Source organism: Scyliorhinus torazame, chromosome 3 (genome assembly GCF_047496885.1).
Source record: "Scyliorhinus torazame isolate Kashiwa2021f chromosome 3, sScyTor2.1, whole genome shotgun sequence".
In the NCBI taxonomy this organism is placed as follows: domain Eukaryota; kingdom Metazoa; phylum Chordata; class Chondrichthyes; order Carcharhiniformes; family Scyliorhinidae; genus Scyliorhinus; species Scyliorhinus torazame.
The window spans coordinates 202493419-202520783 of NC_092709.1; the positions used below are offsets into that span (position 1 = coordinate 202493419).

The window sequence follows — 27365 nt, forward strand, 5'->3', positions numbered from 1 at the left end:
GAATCTGTGGAATTCACTGTCGCAGAAAGTAGTTAAGGCCAAAACATTGAGTCATTGCAAGAAGGAATTAGATATAGCTCTTGGGGGCTAAAGGGATGAGGGTATTGAATTTGATGATCAGCTATAATCAGAAAGAATGGCGGAGTAGGCTCGAAGGGCCGAATGGCCTCCTCCTGCTTCTATTTTCTGTGTATGTTTCTAAGTGGACTGAATCCATGGCACCAGGCAAACAAACTTAACAAACAAGATGTCATCTCTCAATTAGCACGGTGCACAGGACTAACAGAGGACTTGCAGTTGGTTGATAACACATACGGGATCACAGTGATTGAAAGGCTGAATAGTGACCCATCATCCCTTCAGGAGCCTAGGCTCACAGAGTGATTACTGAAAGAGAAACATTAAACATTCATGTGGCAGAGGAAAAGAGGAAACACATGAAAAAGGTATAGGCTTCGATGTAAGGAACTTGCTACACTCCGATAGAGCCCCCTCACAATTAGTTCAAAATGTGTTCTCTATATTCATCTCTCAACTCAAATAGGGCCAGTTCACCTCATGAGTATCCATGCTCCAATGCTGTGCTCCATTATAAAGGCAAAAGAGCAGCTCTGAGGAGCTTGGCAGTCCTATCAGGAGATTCCCCAGTCAGAACACCTTTGTCTATTGACGGATCTCAATGAAAGAGCAGACACGGACCATGAGACATGGCCCTCCTGCCTCGGGTATCATGGCCTACAAAAGATAAATGAGTACAAAAGATAAATGAGAACGGACAGAAACTGCTCGAGCTTTGCTGCTGCCACAAGCTTTGCTTAACAAATACTTTCTTCCAGAACAAACAATGGCATAAGGTGTCCTGGAGACATCCAAGATCCGACATCCAAGATCAGGGCAATGACATCATCTGTATTTCTGTATTTAACCATCAGCAGTCATGACTTTCTGAACAGCATTCTCAACAAACGCAGATATCACAGCGCTAACTGTGATTCAAATCACTCCCAGGATTAGAAAGCAACCCTTCAAAATTTTAATTCAAAGCAGAAATGGTATCATAGAATCACAGATCCCTACAGTGCAGAAGGAGGCCATTCGAGCCAACGTGTCTGCACCGACCCTCTGAAAGAGAACCGTATCTATACACACGCCTCACCCTATCCCCATAACCCCACCTAACTATTTTTGGACACTAAGGAGCAATTTAGCATGACCGATTCACCTAACCTGGACATCTTTGGACTGTGGGAGGAAACCCGAGGACCCGGAGGAAACGCATGCAGACACTGGGAGAACATACAGACTCCACACAAACACTCACCCAAGGCTGGAATTGAACGCGGGTCCCTGGCGCTGTGAGGCAGCAGTGCTAACCACTGTGCCATATCAACAACAGCTATGCTGCCAACCCAGATGCAAACCAATAGCTCCTGAACTTAATTGAACAAGTGCTCTCCAGCATTCCCAGTGCAGAATCAAAACAAAATATACTGCGGGACATCATTAATAATATTGCACTCTCAACAGATGGGAAGAAAGAGCAAAAAAACACTGGTTGGCTCAAGGTTAAGATCGCTGTGATAGAACCTGCCAATAAAGCCAAGTGGTCCACTCTCATTAATTACAGGAGAAACGTGAGCAATAATACTCTGAATACACTAAAGGCTGCTCGAAGTAAAGTTTAATAGATTGCTAAGTAGTGTGCCAATGACTACTGGTTATAACCTTGCCAAAATATCCAGGTGTCCTTTAACACAATGCAAGGGACATGTATGGAGGGATCAAAAAGGCAATAGGTTCATCGGCAAAAAAAAACAGCTCCAATAAATACAGGGTGGTCATCACTGACTGCAATAAACAGGTGGAGATAGGTGGAACACTGTCTTTAGTTTTACTTTAGGGAGAACACGGTCACCATGAAAATTCATGACACTGTAAAATGCTTGTCTGTCTTGGCAGTGCTGGGTATCAAACCCACAGTGGAGGAACTTAGTAAAGCTACTGTCTAGATGCCAGTCTGAACTCAGTATGCATGGGGAACCGACATTCCTGCAGCAGATGCACAAACTTCTCGGTCTCTGCTGGAGGGAAGAAGTAGTCCCCAGAATATACACAATGCAAAGATTGAGACCACAAGAACAAGCACAACTGCAACAACTATCGGGGCCATCTTCATGCATCCACCCCGAATCGGTGCGTTTCAGAAAAGGAAAATCTACAATTGACATATTCTTCTCAGTCCAACAGCTGCAAGAGAAATGCAGTGAACAAAAGAAAACTGTGTAAATTGCCTTCATCAATCTCCCCAAGGCAGACAGAGCAGAGGTGGTCTATTTCAGCTGGAGAAAATTGGGTGCCCACCGAAGCTGCTGAATGTGATCTTCCTCTTTCCATGACAGCTTGATAAGGTCAGCTATGATGGGAAATTGGCATCCCATGAGATTGTAATGGGAGGGAGGGGGGGTCAAACAGGTTGTGTTCTGGTGCCAACACTGGCATATTCCTCAATTTGCTGCCGTCATATGGCTTCAGTTCACCTACAGAGGGTGTCTATGTACATACCAGATGGAAAGCTGTTCTGCCTTGCCTGCCTGCGATCTAAGAAAAATGTGCGCCAAGTGCTCATTAGTGTTGATGGTGATAGTGACTGATGATGGTGCACTAGTATTCCATACCGAGGAACACCTGCAGCAGCAAACGGACAGACTGCCTTATGCTGGTAAAGTTTGGTTCTGACCATCAGCTTCAGGAAGACCAGGATACCATTATCCATTAACGTCGATAATGTAACACTGGAGGCTGTTGACAGATATGCTAGGCCCAATAATCAGCAACAAAGAAAGCTGCAGCTGAGTAAGGCAAGGTAGATAGTCACATCATTTTGCAATGGTTGCACCCAAAACAGAAAGTAAATCCCTAGATTTTTCTCAGATTTCAGAGGGAAAATAAACAGCTTTGTTTGCATTTTCCAATCATAGTGCTGCACAGAAATGGTAACACAAGAACAAACTATATCCATAGGTTTATGGATTAAACAATCTATACGTAATATTCCTCCAAATAAGCAGTTCTTTTTTAATGTTGACATGATCTCTCCTTCAGTCACTAACTCTGCATTCCATGAGCTTTTGTTTCATAAATTTAGAGTACCCAATTATTTATTTTCCAATTACGGGGCAATTTAGCATGGCCAATCCACCTAACCTGCACATCTTTGGGTTGTGGGGGTGAAACCCACACAGACATAGGGAGAATGTGCAAACTCCACACGGACAGTGACCCAGGGCCGGGATTCGAACCCGGGTCCTCAGCGACATAGGGCTAACCACTGTGCCACGTGCCGCCCTGCATTCCATGAGCTTTGAGAGGTTCTTCCAGCTCATGGTTCTAAAGCTCTTATATTTCATAACGTATCTACGTTCCCTTGTATAGGTACCTCAAATCACTGGAAACAGTTGTTTCTATCTAATTCTTTCACTCTTTTAAACACCTGTATTAAATTACCCCATAGTCTCCTGTTTTCTAATGGAAATATCCCCAATAGAGGATCCTTCCTCCGTGAAGGACAATGGTAAGATACGACCAAGATTGTTCAAGCTTGAAACAGGTACTTCTTTTACACAACTCTATATTAGTTACTTTCAGAAAGTGGAATAAACTTACATTGACCAAACCAAAGTAGTGTTCATTGATTGGGAACTGCTCTGGACCGATGTCTTTCTCCAGAGCAGAGGCATTGGTGCCCTGAAACAAAAGCACAAATGTTGGTGAGAATACAGCTGCTGCAAGAAAAGGCTTGAATTTATCCTCTTGCCACACACAGCCACAGGAAGTCTCAAACACTTTTACAGACAATTAAGTATTTCTAAACTGCAGTCACTGTTGCAATGTAGAAAACCCATTTACTAATTTGTGCATCGGCAAGATGATGGTTTTTTGTGATGTTGATCGAGGGAAAAATATTGGCCAGGGCACTATGAAGAACTCCCCAAACTCGTCTTCAAATAGTACACAGGATTATTATGTCCAGCTATAGGTCCACCATTCCGGGCCTCATTTCAAATCTCATCAAAAAGCAGCATCTTTGACGGCGTAGCACTTCTTCAGCACTGCACTGGAGTGTCAGCCCAGAATTTTGTGCTCAACTTTCTGAACGCGTAACCGTCTAACTCGGAGATATTGTGCTGCCACTGAGCCACAGCTGTTGGATAAATGATGCAACAGTATTGGAATAAAAAGTAAAGCTGAGCAACGTCAGCGTGCATATGCTTGGTGACCTTCTGCTTAAATCATAAAGTTGCCGAGGACAAAAATGTATGAGGAAATCAAGGACAAAACTGTGCAATAGGTTTCTGAAGCTAGTAACAAATAAGGCTTGCAACTGAGAGTTAATACAGGATTGTGTTCCAACCTTTGCTCAGAAAGTTGGGCATAAAGCTTTATTTGTAAAAGGTGATATAACTACAATAAAGAGGATAACAATCATCAGGAGGAAGTTGAATCAACGTGCAAACATTTTTTTTTAAAGTTGTTCATGGGATGTGGCATCATTGGCAATGCCAATTATTGCCCATCCCTAACTATCCTCAAGAAGATGATGCTGTTAGGTAGAGAGAGTTCCACGATTTTGACCCATTGACAATGACATAGATCCAAGTCAGGATGGCATACAACTGGGAGGGGCACCTGCAGATGATGGCATTTCCATGCACTTTCTGCCTTATTCTTTTAGATGGTAGAGGTGACAGGTTTGGAAGACACTTCAACTAAATTTTGGTAGGTTGCAGCAATATATTTTGTAGATAGTACACACTGCAGTCACGTTGCGCTTAAGGAATTAAATGTTTGAGGTGGTGGATGGGGCCAATCAAGTGGACTGCTATGTATGTCAAGCCTCTTCATTGACCCAAGGTTCTTACTTGGCATATGTTATGAGCATTCAAGGCAACAAACAGAGCAAGATAAGGAACTCTGCAAACTAAATAAGTAGAATAATGTTGACATTAACAATCTGTACATTGTGGTAAAGTCAACTGGGGAGTGATGTAAAACTAAATTTATCTACAGTAATATTGATGTTTTCTTAATCAAAGTCAGGGGAGTACTAGGAAGCACATCTTATTACTACTTAGCAAAGAACAAAACCTTAGGCAACAGGAATCATTACTTTGTTGGATTTTAATTGCTCAGATAACTTAATGATGCTGATAAGCTAATGTTAGTATCCAATTTCAGGAGGCCTACATTTTCACTTGTGGGACAAGATGTGGTGGTACATTGACGTATGCTATTAGCCAAGAATAATTGAGATACAATAGAACATAATTTTTAATACGGGATTAGAATTATATAGCAGTAGGTCGATTGTTTCGATTAAGCAGGTCATAGACTATCACGGTCTCTTACAGCTTGCTTGATTTCCTTTACAGTTCAGAGGCACTTTCCACTGTTTTGCAGAATTAGCTGTCAAGATTTTACTTTTCAGTAGATAGCATGGTTAGGTATGGGCGAACAACGTATGAAGTTATACCATTGACTGCTATGGTGGGTTTGATATTTGTCCCTTTGTTTTACGATGTTCATATATGGAATTTTGGGGAACACCAGAGGTGCTCATGAGAACAAAAGGAGAACCACTGGAGGTATACAGGCTAGATTGGGATAGGCAAGATTAGAACAGGGGAAGTGGGGGAGGGCGGTGTTTTTACAGAAGTGGGCCAGAGAAAAGTATGATATGGTTATGGAGATCCTCCATAAAATGTGCAGAATCCAAAGGTGGAACACCAAATATACAGAAGGGATGAAACCCTGGCTTTTCACCTGTAGTACCCAAATTTAAATTCAGCTCAAGTGATAAAATGGAGGACTGACTCCTCTTTAAGCCTGCTTTAATTGTGTGTAAAGTGAGTTTGGGTAGGCTTATTCAATTTCCTCGTGGGCATACAGTCACAGCAGAAACTATTCCTAATTGGCAATGTCACTCAGATCAATAATTGCTGATGTAGAAACTAGGGGGGAAATGGATTACAAGGAGGTTGCGACAACGTAGTCAGAGTTTTATCCTACGTCTAGTGCTGTACCAATGCTGGGAATGCTCAATATTGACCCTGCATGCCTGAAATGAAAAATATTCCACTCCTCATTAATAATTATCCTTTACTACGAAATGGGTGAAAACTGGAAGTAAACATGCAATAAAACTCTTCTGCTCCTTATGCACAGAACTATATACAAAAACACATAGCCCGATTAAGCTGCAATACAGGATAGTTTCATGGAGTCCATAGTCAATAACAAGTATACTTAATCTAGATTTAATTATCAACAGTGTCGGGGGGGGGTGGGGGGGGGGGTACTCTTACACAATTAAGGATAAACCATATTTATTTCCACTGGGAAAAATATACAAGTACAATACATAAAGCATTTAAAAGTGTAGAATCGTAAATGTAAAACCAAAGCAAAAGGCTCTTATTTGACATTCCAGGTAAAAAGTACTAATTTCTTAAAAGTTAGCAAACTTTGATCTGTTTATGCAGCCCCACTCCACATTCCACTGCCCATTTTGAATCCTTGATGTCACAAGATCAACCTTTCCACTTGAAACCTGTTCAACAAAGCATAATTGTGTAATGTCTCCATATATTTTGGTATTAAATAGTCCTCTACCCTCCTCCACCTTAATTCAGTGACAGGTACAGCAGCTTTCAGTTAGGTCACTCCTTGCCGGACAATGAAATCAAGAACAGCATCTTTTAAGGGTTTTTTTCCACCGATTACAAGAAAGTTTAGTTTTTCACCCATTCATCCTAAATTAGCTTGCTATTCACAAACATGTTTCCTCCCACAGTCCAAAGATGTGCAGGTTAGGTGGATTGGCCATGCTAAATTGCCCTTAGTGTCCAAAATTGCCCTTAGTATTGGGATGGTTGCTGGGTTATGGGGTTAGGGTGGAGGTGTTTACCTTGGGTAGGGTTCTCTTTCCAAGGGCTGGCGCAGACACGATGGGCCGAATGGCCTCCTTCTGCACTGTAAATTCTATGATAATCTATGATGTTTGCCAAGTCGCAGTTCATATCGCACTAAAGTTATAGTACTCCACATGTCATAGTAAAATTGTATCAAATCAGTCCTACAACTGCAACATAGCAACAGAAACGATCGTTCTAGTTGGAATTGCCAGAAAAACAACTTTGGTGTTCTTGATAGCAGTGTGTAATCTTACAATTTCATACAGGTACCGGATCAAATGCTTTCTTTAATGTTAGCCCCATCTCTGTAAAGTATTACTGTCAGATTGTTTTCCACAGCCTCTTTTATCATCGATACTTGGACTCTTCCCAGTATTTTATCCATTACAGTCATGTCATTTCTGACTCTGCACAACATTTTTTTTTTTAAAAAGTCATCTACAACAAACTGAATTTAAACCAAAATTAACAGTATCAGCATTTATCAATCTACCATAATGCATCATATGGATCTTTCACACACCATTCTCTTACAGCTTGTGTCCACTGATAAAATACAACAATGCAATTAAAGTACAATATTAACTTCAAGTGCTATGGAAATTACTTGAATTTTAATGTCCTATAAGACAGATATATTTTCACAAGATGGGATCTGCATTACTGTCTCTTTGAGGGTAACGGTACACTTAAGCTACAATTTCAACTCCCTTTAGCTTCACCTCAAAATACACTTGACACTAAATATTTTGAATGAACATTTCATGACTTTGTATTTTGATCATTTGGAAATCTGATGAGGCCACTGCGAAGAACATGCAACAGTAAGAATTGAAAAACGTATGAAAATATTACCTCCGCTGATGTTCAGCAACAGTACTTCAAAGAATTTATTCGTTACTAGTTGGTTCCTGTGGCATTGGTGATGGACAAAATAAAATGGTTTCTTCCTCTAGGCGGGTGGTGTGGTTTGGTGCACCCATAGTTCAGGATGCTCAAGGCCAGGCTGGGTGCATTATGATGTTTGTGAGGGAGGGAAAAAGAGAGATAGATTTGTTGAGCAAATTTTATGGTAATTTTGATCATTTTTTCTGTGTTTTATTAGGTGACGTTTTCTTCCCTGGCATATGAATTGGAGTAGGTAAGGGCGATAGCTCAGAAAATGTGTTTTGCTTGGACATAGCTGGGGAGAAAGATTTTTAGCTTGGTGAATAATTAAAGTAGAAAAGCAAAACATTTCATCAATAAGGAAGAAAACTAACAGATACTTCAACTGTCACAATATAGACAACAGGCAAATTTTATAAGCGACACAGCGGAAAATCATACTCTATGTCACCAGCAAAACTGATCATGATGTCGAAGTGTAATGATTAGGAAATATATTATGGAAAAGAATGCAAATTAAAAGCCACGATATTCATAACTATTCAAGACTTCTATTTTCCTCCTCATTGAGCTGAGTGACTCTCATATAACCATGAACTTCCCAGTCATAAAGGGCAGAATTTATCCCTCAAGGCCGCGAAATCTGTAGGAATGCCCTCATTATTCACAAGAACAAAATGCAAGGCAGAAAAACACGGCGAACACAAGAGTTTACAATTCATACTTGCGCATGCTAGTCGCAATCTTTGTAAAACATTTAGTCCAAAAACAAGAATCATCTCATCATGAATGGTACAAAACAAAATTCACTGAGCTCCACAGGATCAGTCTGTATTTCATCACAAATGTATTTTCAACAATAAATAGGCTTTACTGATGGAAGAACAGAAGGTCCTTTGGATTCATTTGCACACACAAAACCCAAGCAGATTATTGCTTAAAGGAACTGATTCCCTTATGCATAGAACCATGCTGTATGATTTTGCAGAAAAACAAGTTAAGCTTATCCAACGAAGAATCATAGGTGCTGACAGGAAATAATCAACAAAGGATTATGCAAGAGCTTTATTTGCACTGTGCACTAAATCTTTTAAGCTACCACAGGTTATTTTTTACATTTTCCTGAAGCAATTAATTCAATGGAAACATTTTCTGCGACTGTCCTTGGAATCCACAAAACAAATCTGGCTGAAAATCCTCTGTAGATCTTTTTAAAATCGTTACAACTGTTATCCTAAACACTAAGATTTGTGTGCATTCAAAATAGTTTTAAAAAAACAGAAGCAAAAAATAGTACTATCCAGAACACCTTTGGTGCTCATTTTCATTTTCCCCCATCCCCATTTACTCTCTTGCACACCTGAATACACCAACTCTTATGAAAATGGTCCCCCTGATTATCAGCAGCTATTGACGATCATTTATGTGCGGCCCTCGACCACTCCCATCAGGCTTTTCAATCAGAAGCATCAAGTCTAGGACAATCCTGCCCTCATTCGCCCATCTCCAAGGATCACTGGATAGCGATCAGGAGCTGAATTTCACTGGCCACCTACAGGTAGAAAGAGGCACAGCTGGACCCGCAAATTAGGCGCCGTGACTTCGGCAGCCCATCTGCCCCACCACAATTTTAAATGTGGCGGGGGAGGCATCAGGTGTATTGCCAAGCCCAATTGAGGCCCTTAAGTGGGCAATTAATGCCCAACTAAGGGCGTTACCATGTCGCTGCTCCGCCATAATGGGCACTGGGAAAGGCTGGCGATCCATGTGCAGGTTTACCCTGAGGGCTGCTGGTCAGTTAAGCACGGGGAAGCAGGTATCTCTCGTCAGGCCCCTGGAACCAAAGGTTCCTCCCCACAGTTTTGCCAGTTGTGTCCAGCATTGCTGGACCTATCAACCTAGTCCCAGTGAGATTCTAGATGTATTTGAAGGACTGGGTTGATTTGCTGAACGCCATTTACCTGCAGCACCAGCAGTGGCTACCACTCCTTCTGTCATTGCCGTAGTGCAGAGCTATTGGCATCAGACTGGCCAGCAACTCTAAGATGGGACTTAATTCCTGGAGACAAGCACAAGTCCCACCTTATATTAATTAAAAGGGGCGCAGAAGTCCCACCTCATACTAATTAAAAGGGGCAAAACTTGAAAAATTAAAGCCAGCCAAACCAGCTATGCAGAGACAGGTTTGCCCCAGTCATTTACGCTGGGGTGTGGGGAGCCCACCCTCAGCATATACTCCAGCCCAAGGGTGGCAACTCTGGCCACGTTCCTTCCTTCAGCCCAGAACACTGAAGCATAACACCCCAGTTGCTGTTCTTATTGAGACTAATGTACTCAACACTGAACATTCGGAATCAAACTCAGCACATTCTGGTCTGTCGAGCTTATTATTATTGTAAGCTATTTCCTTAATACTTCAACTGACGAATGTGATATAAAATAGTTACTTTAGAGATACTAGTTAATGTAATGTAGAAATAAGCCACTTTGATTCTGGCAGATAGAGACAAAGGGATTGAGACCGCATGGAAAAAGCAGGAACTTTCTACTCTCACTATGAGAGTGATGCTGCATTGATAGGAGCCAGAGAAAGGGATTGGAAGTGAGCCAATCAGAATAGATCAAACAGGTCAGGAGGGATATAGGCTGACCTATGGGCGTCGAGTATGTGAAACTTGATACCATTTGAATTGATTTGCAGAGATCCCTTTGTCTCTTTGTTCATTCGCTTTCTGAAGTGTAGGAAACTGGATGTCTCTTATGTTTCTGTAAGATGAATCAAGCTTGCAAGCTAAATAAATAACTTCTTTTTACGTGCAAATCCATCTCAACTTTTATTGAGGCCAGACTGACGGAGAAAGAAATTTGGGAATCAACATTTGGTGCCGAAAACCGGGATTTCTCAGGGCGATCCTGATCCAACTGCGAAATCAGAATTAGACTGATTATGAACAGGAGGATGGGGAACAAAGGGCCCTCAATGTAGAACTGGAAAACGACCGCGCATTGATTGTTCCCCTCTTCTTATCGTCTGATTAGTCTGGTCACTCGCGGTTGGCACAGAAAGACCGCCTCGACGAAATCACAGGTCAGTCTGGGGATTAGCATTTTAATTGATGGGACTTTATTTGTGAGTTAATTCGGCTGGGGTAGGCTGTATTGTTGATGTAACATTTAAAATATAAATGGTTCAACTTTATTTGTGAGTTAATTCGGCTGGGGTAGGCTGTATTGTTGATGTAACATTTAAAATATAAATGGTTCAACTTTATTTGTGAGTTAATTCGGTTGGGTTACGTTATGAGAGGTAGATGTAACATTTGAAATTGAAAATGGTTCACCTCTATATGTCTGTGTGTTAAAAATTTAGTTGATTAAGCTAAAATTGTCTCCTTGGACTGTATTGGCGAAAAACGCAGTTCCGAGGGCTAGTTGAGATTGTGGGGAATGCTGCAGATTGGTTGAAGCAGAAGTCTCTCAAAGGGTTAACAGCAGCAGGCGAAGTCATGCCAGACAGTGCTTCTCACTCAGGCCTGGAGATAACAGCGCCAGTCACTAGTGTAATCGGATACCTTTCCTTTGAGTCAGTGAACTCCAGCAAAGTTACGTTTTGAATTAATTAAAGGAAACCAGTGGGTTTCTCCACCTCTTTGATAAAAGTTATTATTTTCGAAAGCAATTGATTGAAATTGCCAGAATCTTAAGTTTTACTTACTTGAAATAAGGTTTATCTCATTTTATCTGGAGATTAATAGAAACTTAAAGAAGATCATGGACACCATTTTAAAAAGTGTCAATCTGGAGATGATAGTTGATTTTGCTAATACTTGTGTATGTAAAAGAAAAAAAACTTGTTAAAAGAAAAATTGTTAAGATAAAGAAATAATTAAGTTGTAAATGTTATACAAGTTTGTGTTAAGCAAATTGTAAATTTAGTTCTGAGTTGAGATCAGAGCTAAGCTTGCAAGTTGCAGTAATTCAATTTGAATTTTCAAACATTTTTAAGTTTAAAAAAAAAGGAGCAAATAGAGAAAAGAAGGACACAGATCTTGAATGCGTTGAATAGCACATTTCAAAGGCCCATAAATCTTTCTGTTATCTTAGACCTAAAACCTAGGAAGACTGAAGAGCCAGAGGAATTTCTGGAGCGTTTTAATGAAATCTACCAGGGGCAGTCAGGCGATTTGCTGTATCAAAATGGTCAGAATTCCCCTCAATACTGTGCTATGTTAATGCATTGCCTACCACCTTCTGTGGTTACTGCTGTGAAATGTAATAACATGAATTGGACAGAGAACGACCCTTCCCAGATGGCAAGGGCAGTCAGATTTTACTGGAAGGAGGGTGTAGGCCAAGAAGGAGGCTCAGTTACAAAGGTTAAGACTGAGTATGTAATGAAAAAGGATGATCTGCGACCCCAACAAGCGGCAGAAATGGTAGTTTACCAGCAGGAGCCCCAATATAGTGACTTTGGGTGGGTGGATCAGCGAAGAGGAGGATGAGACAACAGTGCTATATTTCTATCACCCCCCAGTGGTGGACGTTAGACGTTGAACAGTCACTGCATCACGTTACCCTGGCCTATGACAGAACTGGACGAAACAGGGAGTTGGAGGACAAATACCGGCCATTACTTGAGACCGAATGGCCAGTCAAGGTTACAGCCACAGTCACGGGAAAAGAAGGTACAGCCGATTTTGTTACAATATCACCACATTTATGGCCACAGTCAGCTTCGGTAAGCCCTCATATTACACGTCAGGTCCATGACCAGTACCATGCCAGGGATATGGGGCGAATGGTCAGGAGGGCAGTGGATCATTCAGATCCAACAGACTACGCACTTCAAGTCATGCCGGACGGCACTACCATAAAATATTTTGAGGTCCCTGAAACGATTAACACTCGACTGCAGCATCACAGGGGACATGATGTGTTGGAATATGTCAATCCACAGGTCTGGGCGGAATACCCATCACAAGTGGGAAAGACAAATGTTACACCTATTAAGGTGATGATTAAGGATCATGTAAAGCTACCTTCCATTCGACAATACCCCCTGAAATCTCAAGCTGCTCCATCAATAGATAAATTAATTCAAGAGCTGTTGAAACAGGGTATTTTGGTCCCTTGCCAATCAGAATGTAACACCCCCATACTTGATGTGCCTAAACCAGCCAAACCAGACCAGTACCGATTAGTACAGGATTTACGTTCAATCAATGCCATCGCATAGCCATTACATGCTCTCTCACCCTCCAACAGGATATTACGGTGTATAGCTCCCACTCGGTCATCGCACTACTGAGGCAACTGCAGACTCAGCATCTTACCGCAGCTCGTCAGAATAGGTATGAGATATACCTTTTGAACAATCCACGTCTGACATTTAAATACTGTACCACTATCAATCCAGCATGTTTTCTTAGCGGTCCCCCTGTCCATGAAGACGCGCCTGGTCACGACTGTTTAGCCTTGATTCAGGAAACTACAACAATAAGGGACGATCAGAGTGATATTCCGTTAGAACAACCTGACGTGATTATGTATGTTGATGGCAGTGCATTAGTAAGCCCCACTGGCCGGAGACTGTCCGGTTATGCAATCATAGATCAGGATGGTCTGATTTTAGAAGCGGCAGCTTTCCAGACCCCTTACTCAGCACAACAAGCCGAACTTTTTGCCCTCACCCGTGCATGTATACTTGGGGGAGATCGCCGGGTAAATATCTACACTGACTCCCGATATGCTTTCGGGGTAGTTCATGACTTCGGACAACTCTGGAAGAATAGGGGATTCCTTACCGCGGCAGGCACAGAAATATCCAACCGGGGTTTAGTTAATGACCTACTGCAGGCCCTCCTTCTGCCAGCGCAGATTTCCGTTATTAAATGCGCTGCCCACACGAATGGTACAACCCCAGTTGACGTTGGTAATGAACGAGCAGATCGTGCAGCGCGGACAGCCGCGCAAATTCAGCAAGTGATGGTGCCTAAGATGTTAAGTCAGACTAAACGATCTACTATAAATATGTCTGCTTTTGACAAGTCAATGCCAACCATCCAAGACGTCATAAGGTTATAGGAGGACGCTCCTGAGAGTGATAAACAAATGTGGAAACGGTTAGGTTGTACATATGATTCTGTTTCCTCTTTATGGACCACGCCTGCACATCAGACTTGTATGTCTGATGTGCTGGCTTTATGGGTCATTGAATGTGTACACTTTGCAACTCATTGTGGGGCTCGAGGGACTAGTGATTTGTTGCTGGACACTTGGTGGCACCCTAAAATGCAGGGGTTGGCCCAAAGTATCAGTAATCGGTGTTGGATTTGTCAGCAATATAACACCGGAAAAGGTATCCCTTGTGGGAAGGGGCAAACCCCGTTGCCCAGTGGTCCCTTTGAGACGCTCCAAATGGATTACATTGAGTTGGAAAGGTGTCAATGTTACAAATATGTTTTGGTCATTGTGGATGTGTTCAGCAGATGGGTTGAGGTGTATCCGACTATCGATAATAAAGCTGCTACTGTGGTTAAAGTCTTGATGAGGGAAATCATTCCCCGGTACGGTATACCAGCTCAGTTAAGTTCTGATAATGGGCCTCATTTTATTGGACAAATTAACAAGGAGTTTTGCTCCCAGTTGGGCATACGCCAGCAGTTACACTGTGCTTACAGACCGCAGGCGGCCGGGTTGGTTGATAGACACAATCAGACCCTCAAAACTAAATTGGCTAAATTAAGAGCAGACACGGGACTGACATGGCTTAAGTTGCTCCCCATTGCCCTCTTCCAGCTGCGGGTTACACCTGCGGGACCGGCCCGGCTCTCTCCCGCTGAGATTCTTTATGGCAGGCCTCTTAGAACTCCCTGGAGCCTGCAGGTTCCCAGACTGGTTCAGTTTCATCAGATGACTGAAGAAATGACCACCTATGTTCTAGCCCTCACGCAAGTGCTCAAGGAACTCCATGGCCAAGTCCGCGCGGCTCACCAGCCATTGCCCCCAGTACCTAGCTCACTTTCAGTCCAGCCCGGTAGTTATGTCATGGTCAAAAATTGGACTAGGAAGGGGTCGGAGCCGCAATGGGACGGGCCCTTCCAAGTTCTCCTTACCAGCCCCACAGCAGTTAAAGTGGAGGGGCGAAGTGCTTGGGTCCACCTACATCACTGTAAATTGAGTCCATCTCCACTACTGTAAAAGGTCGGATACTAACCTGCCTCCCTTCTCCAGTGCTATTTTACAGGTGTGGAGCATGATGGAGTGGCTACGCATCGTCGGTCTGATATTTGGCCTCACTTCGCTTGGCGTGTTATTGGCGATGGACATGGAAAAGGGGAATATTATGTATCTGTGTAGCCCCAACCAATCTACAAGGATACATCACCTAAGCAAAGGTGATGTTCTTCGCTGCCCCCATATACGAGGACATGGTATCGACTCATGGAAGGTCATCAAAGTTAAGGAGAATGCAGGAGTCATGAAGCAGTTGCACCGGTCCCGGCGATGGGAAGGGAACATTATATGGACATTGCCTTGTTTTTGGAATACATGTAAATTTGATTTTGGATGTGTTAAGAGTGGTACAATAAAGGTAAAATCAGACTGTCAGAAGAGTGTAGGAAGAGGCTATGAGAAAGAGAAAGGGACTAGAGAGAGGATGGGGCGTATGAGAAGGGAAGTACAGCTAGAACGTAGGTTACCGGGAGATACACTTAAGTTAATTAAAGGCCAAACTGAGGAAAACCCGGGTAGTAGTCAGTGATCGGAATTATTTTATTTGCGGCCTTACCATCTTGGGAAATGAAACCTTGGGAGCCCTCGGGGCAATAACCAAGGAATTGTCTCAGCTACGGTTGTTTGCAATGCAGAACCGGTATGCTCTTGACTATCTTCTGGCCCGTGCGGGTGGGGTATGCGCCATAGTGCAGGGCAAGTGTATCATGGGAGTTCAGGACTTGACCGCTAACATCACTAAATTTATGGATCGCATACGGGATCACTTGGACGGGATGCAGGATCCTGGCTCTTGGGGTAACTGGGGATTTGGAGGATGGAAGGACTGGTTGATAAATATGGCCATGTATCTAGTAGTAGCTATCGGCTGCATATTTGTGGGCCTGGCCATCCTTAAATGTGCGATGGGTAGAATGCGGGGTGCACTGGATCAGATCACCGCCCCAATCACCGGAAAAAAAATTTAACTGTTAAAATCCATGAGGGTGAGGCAGATGAAGGGGGGCTAAGACAGGAATTGGAAATGCAGCGACGGATCTTTTTAGATGAGGAACCGTAGCTATGGATTGGGTAGTTCGGTTATCATGGAATGATAAAAGGAGGGAATGACGAATGTGATATAAAATAGTTACTTTAGAGATACTAGTTAATGTAATGTAGAAATAAGCCACTTTGATTCTGGCAGATAGAGACAAAGGGATTGAGACCGCATGGAAAAAGCAGGAAGAGGTGTGTCTATGAGAGTGATGCTGCATTGATAGGGGCCAGAGAAAGGGATTGGAAGTGAGCCAATCAGAATAGATCAAACAGGTCAGGAGGGATATAGGCTGACCTACGGGCGTCGAGTATGTGAAACTTGATACCATTTGAATTGATTTGCAGAGATCCCTTTGTCTCTTTGTTCATTCGCTTTCTGAAGTGTAGGAAACTGGATGTCTCTTATGTTTCTGTAAGATGAATCAAGCTTGCAAGCTAAATAAATAACTTCTTTTTACGTGCAAATCCATCTCAACTTTTATTGAGGCCAGACTGACGGAGAAAGAAATTTGGGAATCAACACAACCAGCAATGAACTCTCAAAACTAGAAATGGATGCTGACAAATTCTTTGTGCATCATTCCTTTACCATTTTATTTTGAAAAAAATAACATCTTAGGACTGAGCTTTAAGCATTTGTAAGCTAGTATCAGCGCTGGAATTTCTATCCTTCATTTTCAGTAACCATGGATTCAAAGGGCTTCATTCATTTTGAATCTCAGTTTCATTTTTTTTTTTAAAAAGGCACTCTTTTGGAAATCTTTGCTGGAAGGGGCATCATATTTTTTTGGCTACCAACCTTTTCCATAAATTTTTATAATGGGCAGGCTCATTAAACTTCAAGTGCTTTGCATCCAAAAATAACATCAACTGCTAAAAGATCACAATGTCAGGGTGTGTAATTCTACTGTATAGTTTCACTCACTTCAGAATTAATAAAAGCAATGGAGCAGAATTTGCCATCAAAATAATGGTGAGGCTGATGGCACCATTTGTGTAAATGTTTCAGCAGATTTTGAGGAGCAAATGTAAATGCGAACATCCAAATGTTGCTGTCAAAGTTGTGCTGCTGTGCCATTAACTTCGCAAAAACAGCATTTCCTGTCGGTCTCACCTTGGACGCGCATTGGGATGTCATGAAGTGTCTGAATTTCCACGGTGGAGACGAGAGGTCAGCCACAGGTACTGAAGTCAATGTCACAGTGTTAATTACTGCCATTTTACTTGGAAAATTAACACTTACAAAATTGAGCCTCGTTCCTTCAGATTTCAAACTTGGAGTTTTAATAATAATCTTTATTGTCACAAGTAGGTTTACATTAACACTGCAATGAAGTTACTGTGAGAATACCCTTTTCGCCACACTCCAGCACCTGTTCGGATACACGGGGTGGGGAGAATTCAGAATATCCAAATTACCTAACAAGCACGTCTTTCGGGACTTGTGGGAGGAAACCGGAGCACCCGGAGGAAAACCATGCAGACACAGGAAGAAGGTGCAGACTCCGCACAGACAGTGGCCCGAGCCGGGAATCAAACTTGGGACCCTGGCGCTGTGAAGCAACAGTGCTAACCACTGTGCTACCGTGCCGCCCAATTTTAAAATGTAAAATTTTAAAATATATTTTCCTTTGTCTTGTACTGCCCCTATCATTCCAATATTTCTTCCCTCTCTTTTATTTATCTTGATGTACCTGATCCAACACGGAATTCACCACCTTCAATTCAGACTCCTCCTCAGTCCTTCTGCTTTTTATTTCTCAATCACTGGTCAAGGAGACACTATGTCAGTTGCCACGGTCAATCATGTTCCAGAAGTACTCTTTCCTTCTCTGCATCATTATCAGATAACACCACTTCCCGCAATTTGGTGGGGGAAAGAAAGTGGAGCTGAAAGGATGCTGGGCCAAGTCCAATTGCAAATGCTTTAGACTGCCTGCTACAACAAAACATGGCCCATTAAATGATCAAGTTTGTCTTCTAATGCTAGCCAAAAAACGCAAACATTAAAACTTTGTTTTTGAACTACCTATTCAGATTAGAGCTCCATCATAATTTGTAAACAAAAGTTTTTCAACTCAAACAATGTGCAGATACACTAAAAACAATTCATTGCATTTGCGAGAATTATCTAAAATAGTGATCAGCAAAGCACCAGTGGAAGAACCAATCTTCTCTGCCTGCCTGTTCACTGCTTGAAGTGACCCTCCTATCAGTATATTATCTGATATAGTTATCAATTAACCACTGTGGTGGAGAATGCTGTGGCCCAGAGTGCCCCACGCTTCCTCTTACAGGGGGGGACATTTTACAGTAGCCTGCAAAAGGTAAAAAAAGACTACAGTAACATGGTTTGGCTCACCCTGCTTCAATCTCACCTCCTGACAGCGGATGTGGAGAAGACCATGGCCCAGTTCGCCGTAGAGAAGGGCCTGCAAAGGGAGAAAAATGAGAATCTCAATTCTCTTCCCCCTCCCTCTCCCAACAACAAAAAAAAAGTACAACATATAAAAACACAGCTGCATAGAGATTAATAGGTACGGAGATAGTTTAAAGTGTTGAGGCTTGAATCACTAGTGTTTATTTGCTCAGAATTTTCCACAACCTTCACAATTAGGTTGCATTATTATTTTATCTCAATTGCGTATGATACACATAAAATGATAAATATTGCATAAAAGTTACTCATTTCAACTTTAATCATGAATGCTGGAAATCTCAAAAGGACTAAATGTAGTAAATACACAGCTGTTCCATCAGCATCTGAAAAGAATACAGATTAACGTCTCAGATGTGACTTTTCTATCAGTGTTTTGACTACCCAAAACATTAATCTTTCTCGTTCCGGTGCTAACTGACTGACCTCCTGTAAATTTCCATAAGTCATTTTTATTTTAAACCTGACAGAATTTTAGTTAATTGTGCTGCCCTAGCTCTCAGAGCTATGCTTCTGGCCATTATCCCTGGTCTTTGCCCCATACACAAAATGTTTTAACTTTAAAATATTTACCCGCTTTGCACTTAAACTATTATGGATTCTCCATCCATAACAGCTGATGGTGGAGGCGCACATTTATTTATTTTTTAATATAAATTTAGAGTACCCAATTATTTTTTTCCAATTAAGGGGCAATTTAGCATGACCAATCCACCAAACCTGCACATCTTTGGGTTGTGGGGGTGAAACCTACGCAGACATGGGGAGAATGTGCAAACTCCACACAAACAGTGACCCAGGGCTGGGATTCGAACCTCAGTCCTCAGCGCTGCAGTCCCAGTGCTAACCACTGCGCCACATGCCGCCCTAGGCGCACATTTCTTAACTTCAACATTAAAATAAAATCTTACCTTCCCTATTCATTCTTTCAATGATCTTAAATTAGAAACATTCTCCCCTACTTACCATCCCATCAGATCCCCATAATTTTCAACAGCTCAATCAGATTTCTTCTTAACTATCTCTGTTCTTGTAGAAAAACAATATTTTTCTTCATAATTAAATCCACTCGTGCCCGGCGTCATCACCTCCCAACTCTTGCGTACACTCTCCTTTGGCCTGGATATCCTTCCTAACCAGAGAGAACCCAATACCGGGCAATATAATCTAACTTCAATCTAAGCAATGATTTGTGCAAGTTTAATTTTACTGTTCTTGTACCCTGCAGCCCTCTTTATAAAATCCGTAATCCCCATGGGGTTTTGGAAAACACGTGCTGTACTTATGAACTTGACCATCCCATTTAAAAAATGTATCTATTTTATCTCCCCACGTTTCTTTACTCCCCTTGGAATTTATATATTTACACATAGTTCCTCTCGATTTTTATTTCATTTCATTCATATTCTTCTTCCCATGAAGAATCATCTTGCATTTCTCAATTGATTCAATCAGCTATCCTGGCTACATTCTCCTGAAGTCATTTCCAGCCTCCTTTACAATTGCCAACACTAAATTTTAGGATACCCGAATCTAGACAGCATAATTATACAGTTGATAAAAGTTTGTTGATTTAAAAGGTAAATAATATTTGTAATAATGAACAAATGCTTCAAAGAATTTGGATTACAGAGAGAAGGACAAAGATGGACAATTAGGGTGCAGACTTGGTTAGCCTATAGTTATCTGGCTTACCACCATCTTCCTTCTGGTCCAGAGTAATGAACAAGGGCTCTACCAAAATTGGTCTTCAGGTAAAACCTTAAATTGTACACTTAATTTTCTTCTCCCACCCTATGTACGTATCAAGAGTTCGCCATAGTTTCAAGCACCTTTTCACTGGGTCGTTTACAACAGTAGTAACACTTCAACAGATATGCAATTGCTACAACAAAATGCAAACAGCATTTCTCCCTTTCTCTTCACCAGATGCTCCATTTGTCTCCTCTTTACCCTCACCATGCAATTGAATTATGTTGGAACATTCGATAATCAAATCAAGGAGTCTTTCGGCAGAGTGGTTTGCCAAATGCGAAGCCCATATTTTATAACTCTCTATCACCACAGCAATAACTTTTCATTAACATTTACTACGAATTACGGAATTGTATAAACGTTTAACAGGTGGTCTCGTAGCCCATCACGCCGCTGTCTTTTTGAAAGAGTCGTCAGACAGAATTTTCCTAAAATTGCACAGCGTTGGATTAGGCGAGAAAAGCTGTATGAAACTTGCTGGCTTCCCAGGTGCCTTTTCTCACCTGATTGAACATCATTCTGAAAGTGCTGGTGAGGATCACACAGCCAGCTGGGGCAGGCAGGCCATAAATACACCACATAAGCCGGGATTCTGAGATCACCGCACCATTTTTAGAGGGTGCCCCAATAAGTCATAATAAAGTCCACCTCCTCCCTCTCCCCCATGGGGATCAGATCCCCCGGCAGACAGGGGGACCCCCAGCATGTACACCAGAAAGGCCATCAACCCCCTCCCCCATGCAAACGTCAGGCCACCTCATCCACTCCACCCCCCCAATGCAAAAAGGTCAAGCCACCCCCTCACCATCCCCCCCCCATGCAAAAGGTCAGGCCAACCCTCCTCCACAAACATTGTGGTGACCCGACTCCCCCTCCAGCCCACTGATCCACTCATGGGAATAGTTTTTTTCTATCTAAAACATAGAAAATAGGAGGAGGCCATTCAGCCCTTCGAGCCTCTCCACCATTCATTATCATCATGAGTGGCTGATCATCCAACTCAATAGCCTAATCCCACCTTCCCCCCCGCTCATATCCTTTGATTCCCTTCGCCCCAAGTGCTCTATTGAACTGCTTCTTGAAAACATACAATGTTTTGGCCCCAACTGATTTTTCTGAACTAACGTATTCCACAGGCTCACTCTTCATCCCTGTCCTAAATGGTTGACGCTGTGTCCTCAGACTGTGACCCCTGGTTCTGGACACCCCACACCATTGGGAACACCCTTTTGCATCTACTCTATTGTCTAGTCCTGTTGGAACTTTATAGGTTTTTATGCGATCCAGCCTCATTTTTGTGAACTCCAATAAATATAATCGTAACTGACTTAATCTCTCCTCATACGTCAGTCTTGCCATCCCAGGAATCAGTCTGGGATACACCCTTATCTATCCGACTAGAATGTTCTCAAAAACCCCATAAGGTTTGTCAAAATTGATTTCCCTTTCATAAATCCATGTTGACTTTGTCTAATCCTGTTAATATTTTCTAAGTGTCCTGTTATCGCATCCATTATAACACTCTAGAATTTTCTCTCCTATTGATGTTAGGCTAACTGGTCTATAATTTCATGTTTTCTCCATCCCTTCTTTTTTAAATAACGGAGTGACATTTCCCACACTCCAATCTGCCAAGGAGCTGCAGAAATTTTGGAAAATGACAACAAATGCATCCCTATTTCCACGGCCACCTCCTGTAGTGCTGGGGATTTATCAGCTTAGTCACTGACAGGAATGATTGCAGAGTGTTTCTCTAAGGTGCATTGAAATCCAGCTCCCCACCCCCCCAACCCCCGCTGGTTTTCAGACAAGATACTTCTCTAAAAGCATCCAAAGACTGATTACTATCTCCAATAAAGACAAAGGAACATAATGACTACAGCATCTAATAGAAGTGGGTGTGATTGCAGAGACAGACTGGTGTCGCCCGGTTTCATCTTGGAATACACAAAGAACGAGGTTAAAAGTGAACAGAGAGCTGCCCAGGGCCCGCCTGTGTCTGTCGGTCTGCTGTGTGTGCTGCGAGGAAAAGCAGCTGGAAGGTTTCCACACTGAAGGCGTGATACAGAATCAGAAGCATGGCTTCTGAACGAAGGAAATAACCACCTTTTGCAGGAAGATCGAAATACCCTGTGTGTGATTGTGGAAGTCAAGCAGTCAGCAAAAAGGGATCACAGCTGGGGGGGAAAAACTGAAATCGCTCCACCAAAGCACAGATCAGCCAAATCTCAGAATCAGCTAGTCGCCTGCAGTAGTCAACTATTCTGGAATCTAGATGAAAGCAAATTACTGAGGATGCTGGAATCTGAAACCAGAGAGGAAATGCTGGAAAATCTCAACAGGTTTAGCAGCATCTGGAGGGAGAGAAAAGAGCTAACGTTGAGTCCAGATGGCCATTTGTCAGAGCCGGAATCTATTTGTAACAGATGTAACACTTCATCTGCTCTGCACAGGATTGTTCCGTATAACTTTTTATTTATATTTATTTATTATTTGGCTCAAATTTTTACTTCTAATCCATACGAATGTAGACACAAGTGTTTTACCATTTCTCCTCATCTTTTTAGTAGTTAATAAATTTACTGTTTTAGGATTATATTCACTGGAGTTCAGAAAGAAGAGTGGGAGAGCGGGGGGGGGGGGGGGGGGTCTCATTCAAACCTGTAAAATTCTAAGGACTAGACAGGAAAGATGTTCCCAATGGCAGGAAGAGCCCAGAAACAAGTATCATGTGAGAGTACCTTCAAGAAATAGGTGTTTAAGAAATGTACCTTTAAGAAATGGAGCTGCTCATGTTACTGGAGTGATGTCAGAGTGTGGGTGGAGCTGAACTCTACTTCTGCTTTTTAGTTTCACTTTGAGAAAAAGTTTGGGTGGGTCTGTCTTTTTGGTCTGAGTTTTCCGATGTGTTGCAGCTGAAGTCAGCCAAAGCAGCTGTACTGTTGAGCTCTCTGCCATGAAGGACTATCTCTTAATCATTTGGTGAATTCAGAATTATAAATGATTTCAGTATTGAATGTAAACCCTGATGTGCTTCTGTTTAGAGGTTTGTTAAGTCTTTTGGACGTTAAAAGAACAGCATACAGATTACTTAGTGTTGTATTCTTTGGGGGGTGTATTTGAATTAATGGTTGCTAAGGTATTCACTGTTTGTTTTAAAAAGGTTAACTTGAGTTCATAGAATAAACATTGTTTTGTTTTTTAAAATACTTTTCCATTTCTGCTGTACCATACCTGTAGAGTGAGCAGTGTGCTCCCCATACCACAATCGAGTAAAAGTTGTGGGTCAGGTGAATTCCATGATACACTTTGGGATTCTCTAAACCCTGACCCATAACAATTGGGGGCTCGTCTGGGATAAAAGTCTATCTATGGGATTGACTTAGTGAACTTAAAGACAGTGAGGGGTGAGCATATTGTGGTTGCTTTTCAGGTGTGGTATTTTAGTTTAAGTGGGGAGTGTGTTGTGGACAATGGCTCTTTCAGAGGCTCTGAAGATTTTGGGGGTGGAGACGGTCACACGCAGTACCTTACGGACAGAGACTAAAACCAGACTGTTAGATTTGGCAAAAACATTGCAGTTAACATTACCTGACAAAATGCGAAAAGATTAGGTAATTATTGCGATGGCTAAGCATTTAAAGTTGCCTGAGATACAGATTGACTCATTGGAAATGGCAAAAATTCAGTTGCAAATTAAACAAATGGACCATGAGAAAGAATTAAAGCAGCTTGAATATGAAAGAGAGAGAGAGGAAAAAGAAGAGAGAGAAGAAAGGAGAAAAGAATAGCCCTAGCAGAACAAAAATAAAGAGAAAGGGAGATACAGATCAGGGAAAAAAAGAGAAAGAGAAAGAGTTTGAACATCAGAAAATGGCTATGAAACATGATAGTCAGTTAAAATTGTCAGACGTAAAGGGAAACATACAGTTGGATGATAGTGATGAGGATAGTGAGAAAGAGCGTCAAAGTCGAAGGGTTGGTGGGGATCTATTTAAATATGTCCAAGCATTGCCAAGGTTTGACGAGAAGGAAGTGGAAGCCTTTTTCAATTAATTTGAGAAGGTAGCTAAACAAATGAAATGTCCACAGGACATGTGGGTATTATTGATTCAAACAAAGCTGGTAGGTAGAGCTATTGAAGTGTTTGCAGGTATCTGGAGGTATGAGGAGGTATCTGGGACGTATGAGGAGGTGAAAAAATCCAACTTAGGTGCATATGAACTAGAGCCTGAAGCCTACAGACAAAGGTTTAGAAATTTAAGGAAAGAATTTGGTCAAACATACATGGAGTCTGAAAGGATCAAACACAGTAATTTTGATAGGTGGATAAGAGCTTTGTAAATAGATCAAACGTATGAAGCTCTCAAGAGAAATTATACTTTTGGAGAAGTTTAAAAATTCAATTCCTGATGTAGTGAGAACTCATGTGGAAGAACGGAGGGTTAAAACTGCGAGATTAGCAGCAGAAATGGCAGATGATTATGAATTAGTTCAAAAATCAAAGCTTGGTTTCCGACATCAGTTTCAGCCTGTGAGGGATAGAAACTGGGGATATGAGAAATACTCAAGTGGTAAAGGTAAAGGTGATCTGATGGGAGATAATAAGGAGATTGTACCTCAGATTAAAAAATAAACCCAGGAGGGTGGAAAATAAATGAAAAGTTTCAAATGTCTTCACTGTAATAAGGCCATGTAAAGTCACAGTGCTGGTGGTTGAAGAAAAGCACTGGGAAGGCTGATGTGGTAAAACAGGATCAGTCAGTGGGGTTTGTTAGAGTGGTAAAGGAAAGCCCAAGTGAAGCGAAGGAGGTGCAAAAGATTGTACAGCCTGTTCAAGAGGTGATTGATAAGAAGGTGCCAGATGTCTTTAAAGAATTTACTTGTGGGTAAAGTTTACTCATGTGTATCAGGAGGAGCAGGTAAAGAAGTCACAATTTTTTTTAAAAATTTTAAAAACAAACAATTTTATTGAGGTATTTTAGGCATATAGAAAAAGTGACATTGTACAGTATAAAAATGGTCAGACACAAATTAAACATAGTGCAAACCATAAACCACGGCTCTGTTCACGCAAGGACCTGCCTCAATATCCTCTCCTCTCCTCTAGCGCCACCCCACCCACCCCACCCCACCCCCCCTCCTGCTGACGCTTACTCCTCTGCGAAGAAGTCAATAAATGGCTGCCACCTTCGGGCGAACCCCAATAGCGAACCTCGCAAGGCGAACTTGACTTTCTTTCGGCCAAGAAAGCTCGCCATGTCCGATAGCCATACCTCAGCTCTCGGGGGCTTTGAGTCCCTCCATGCTAACAGTATTCGTCCTCGGGCTACCAGAGAAACAAAGGCCAGAACGTCAACCTCTCTCTCTTCCTGGACTCCCAGGTCCTCCGAAACCCCAAAGATTGCCACCTCAGGGCTCACTACCACCCCAGTATTCAATACCCGGGACATGACATCTGCGAATCCCTGCCAATACCCCCCCACCCCACACCCCACCCCGGGTTTAGGGCACGACCAGAACATGTGTATATGGTTAGCCGGCCCTCCGGCGCATCTAGCACATTTGTCCTCCAGTCCGAAGAATTTGCTCATCCGGGCCACTGTCATGTGGACCCCGCACGACCTTAAACTGGATCAGGCTGAGCCTGGCGAATGCTGCGGTCACGTTTATTCTGCTCAGGGCTTCTGCCCAGATACCGTCCTCCATCTCCCACCCCCCGAGCTCCTCTTCCCACTTAAGCTTCAGGTCCACAGTCTGCGTATCCTCAGCTCCCATTAGTTCCTTGTAGACGTCTGCGACTCTCCCCTCTCCCACCTCTCCCCTAGAAACTACCCTGTCCTGCCTCCCCTTCAGCGGGAGAGGTGGGAAGGACGGCACCAGCCTGCGTACAAAATCCCGCACCTGCAAGTATCTAAATTTGTTTCCCCTCGACAGCCCAAACTTCTCCTACAGCACCCTCATGCTCGGAAAGCTCCCTTCCAGGAACAGATCCCCCATCCTCACAATCCCCGCCCTCCTCCACAGTAGATATCCCCCCCCGTCCATGTTCCCCGGGGCAAATGGGTGGTTGCCTTAGATTGCGGTCTACACCGATGCTCTTACCTCCCCGACATGCCTCCTCCACTGGCCCCAGATCCAAAGAGCCGCCATCACTATCGGGCTGGTGGAGACCCGCGCCGGCGGGAACGGTAGAGGCGCAGTGACCAGGGCTGCTAAGCTAGTGCCCCTGCACAAAGCAGCCTCCATCCGCTCCCAAACCGACCCCACACCCACCATCCATTTCCTTATCATCGCTGTGTTGGCCACCCAGTAATAGTTGCTGAGGTTCGGCAACGCCAGTCCCCCTTCTCCTCTGTTCCTTTCAAGCATCACCACCCGCGGGGACTTCCCCGCTCATACAAATCCCAGAATAATTTTATCCAGCCTCTTCAAGAAGGACCGCGGGATAAAGATGGGGAGACACAGAAAAACAAACAAGAACCAGGGGAGAATCGTTATCTTAACAGTCTGCACCCTCCCCGCCAATGACAGCGGGAGCGCATCCCACCTCCGTACCTCCTCCCTCACTCGTTCCACCAGTCAGGACAGGTTGAGTTTATGCAACTTGCCCCCGTCCCGTGCCACCTGAATCCCCAAATATCGGAAACTCTCCCCCACTAGCCTGAACGGCAACTCCTTCAGCCTACTCTCCTGCCCCCTCGCCTGAATTGCAAGCAACTCGCTCTTAGCCATGTTCAGTTTGTATCCGGAGAACCGGCCAAATTCCCTCAGGGTTGCCATAATACCGTCCATCCCCACCATTGGGTCCGATACATATAACAGCAGATCATCTGCGTATAACGAGACTCTATGTTCCACTCCCCCCCCGGACCAGCCCTTTCCAGCCCCTAGAAGCTCTCAGTGCAATTGCCAGCGGCTCTATGGCCAGCGCAAACAGCAGTGGGGAGAGAGGGCAGCTCTGTCTTGCCCCACGGTGCAGTCTAAAGTAGTCCGATGTCGTCCTGTTCGTCCGAACACTCGCCTCCGGGGCCTGATAC

At 42.9% G+C, this 27365-nt stretch overlaps 1 protein-coding gene across 2 annotated transcripts in view; it reads right to left on the reverse strand.

The window, feature by feature from the left end:
- The window catches only part of usp46 (ubiquitin specific peptidase 46), a 112171-nt gene that overhangs the window by 68040 nt on the left and 16766 nt on the right, over nt 1–27365 (reverse strand). The window contains exons 2-3 of one of the 2 annotated variants that reach the window (XM_072496757.1): nt 18512–18565; nt 3664–3744 (exon numbers count right to left, since the gene is read on the reverse strand). In XM_072496757.1, coding sequence (XP_072352858.1) covers nt 3664–3744; nt 18512–18565 — 135 coding nt within the window. The remainder of the gene's footprint in view (nt 1–3663; nt 3745–18511; nt 18566–27365) is intronic. The other variant, XM_072496758.1, reaches the window with a different exon arrangement.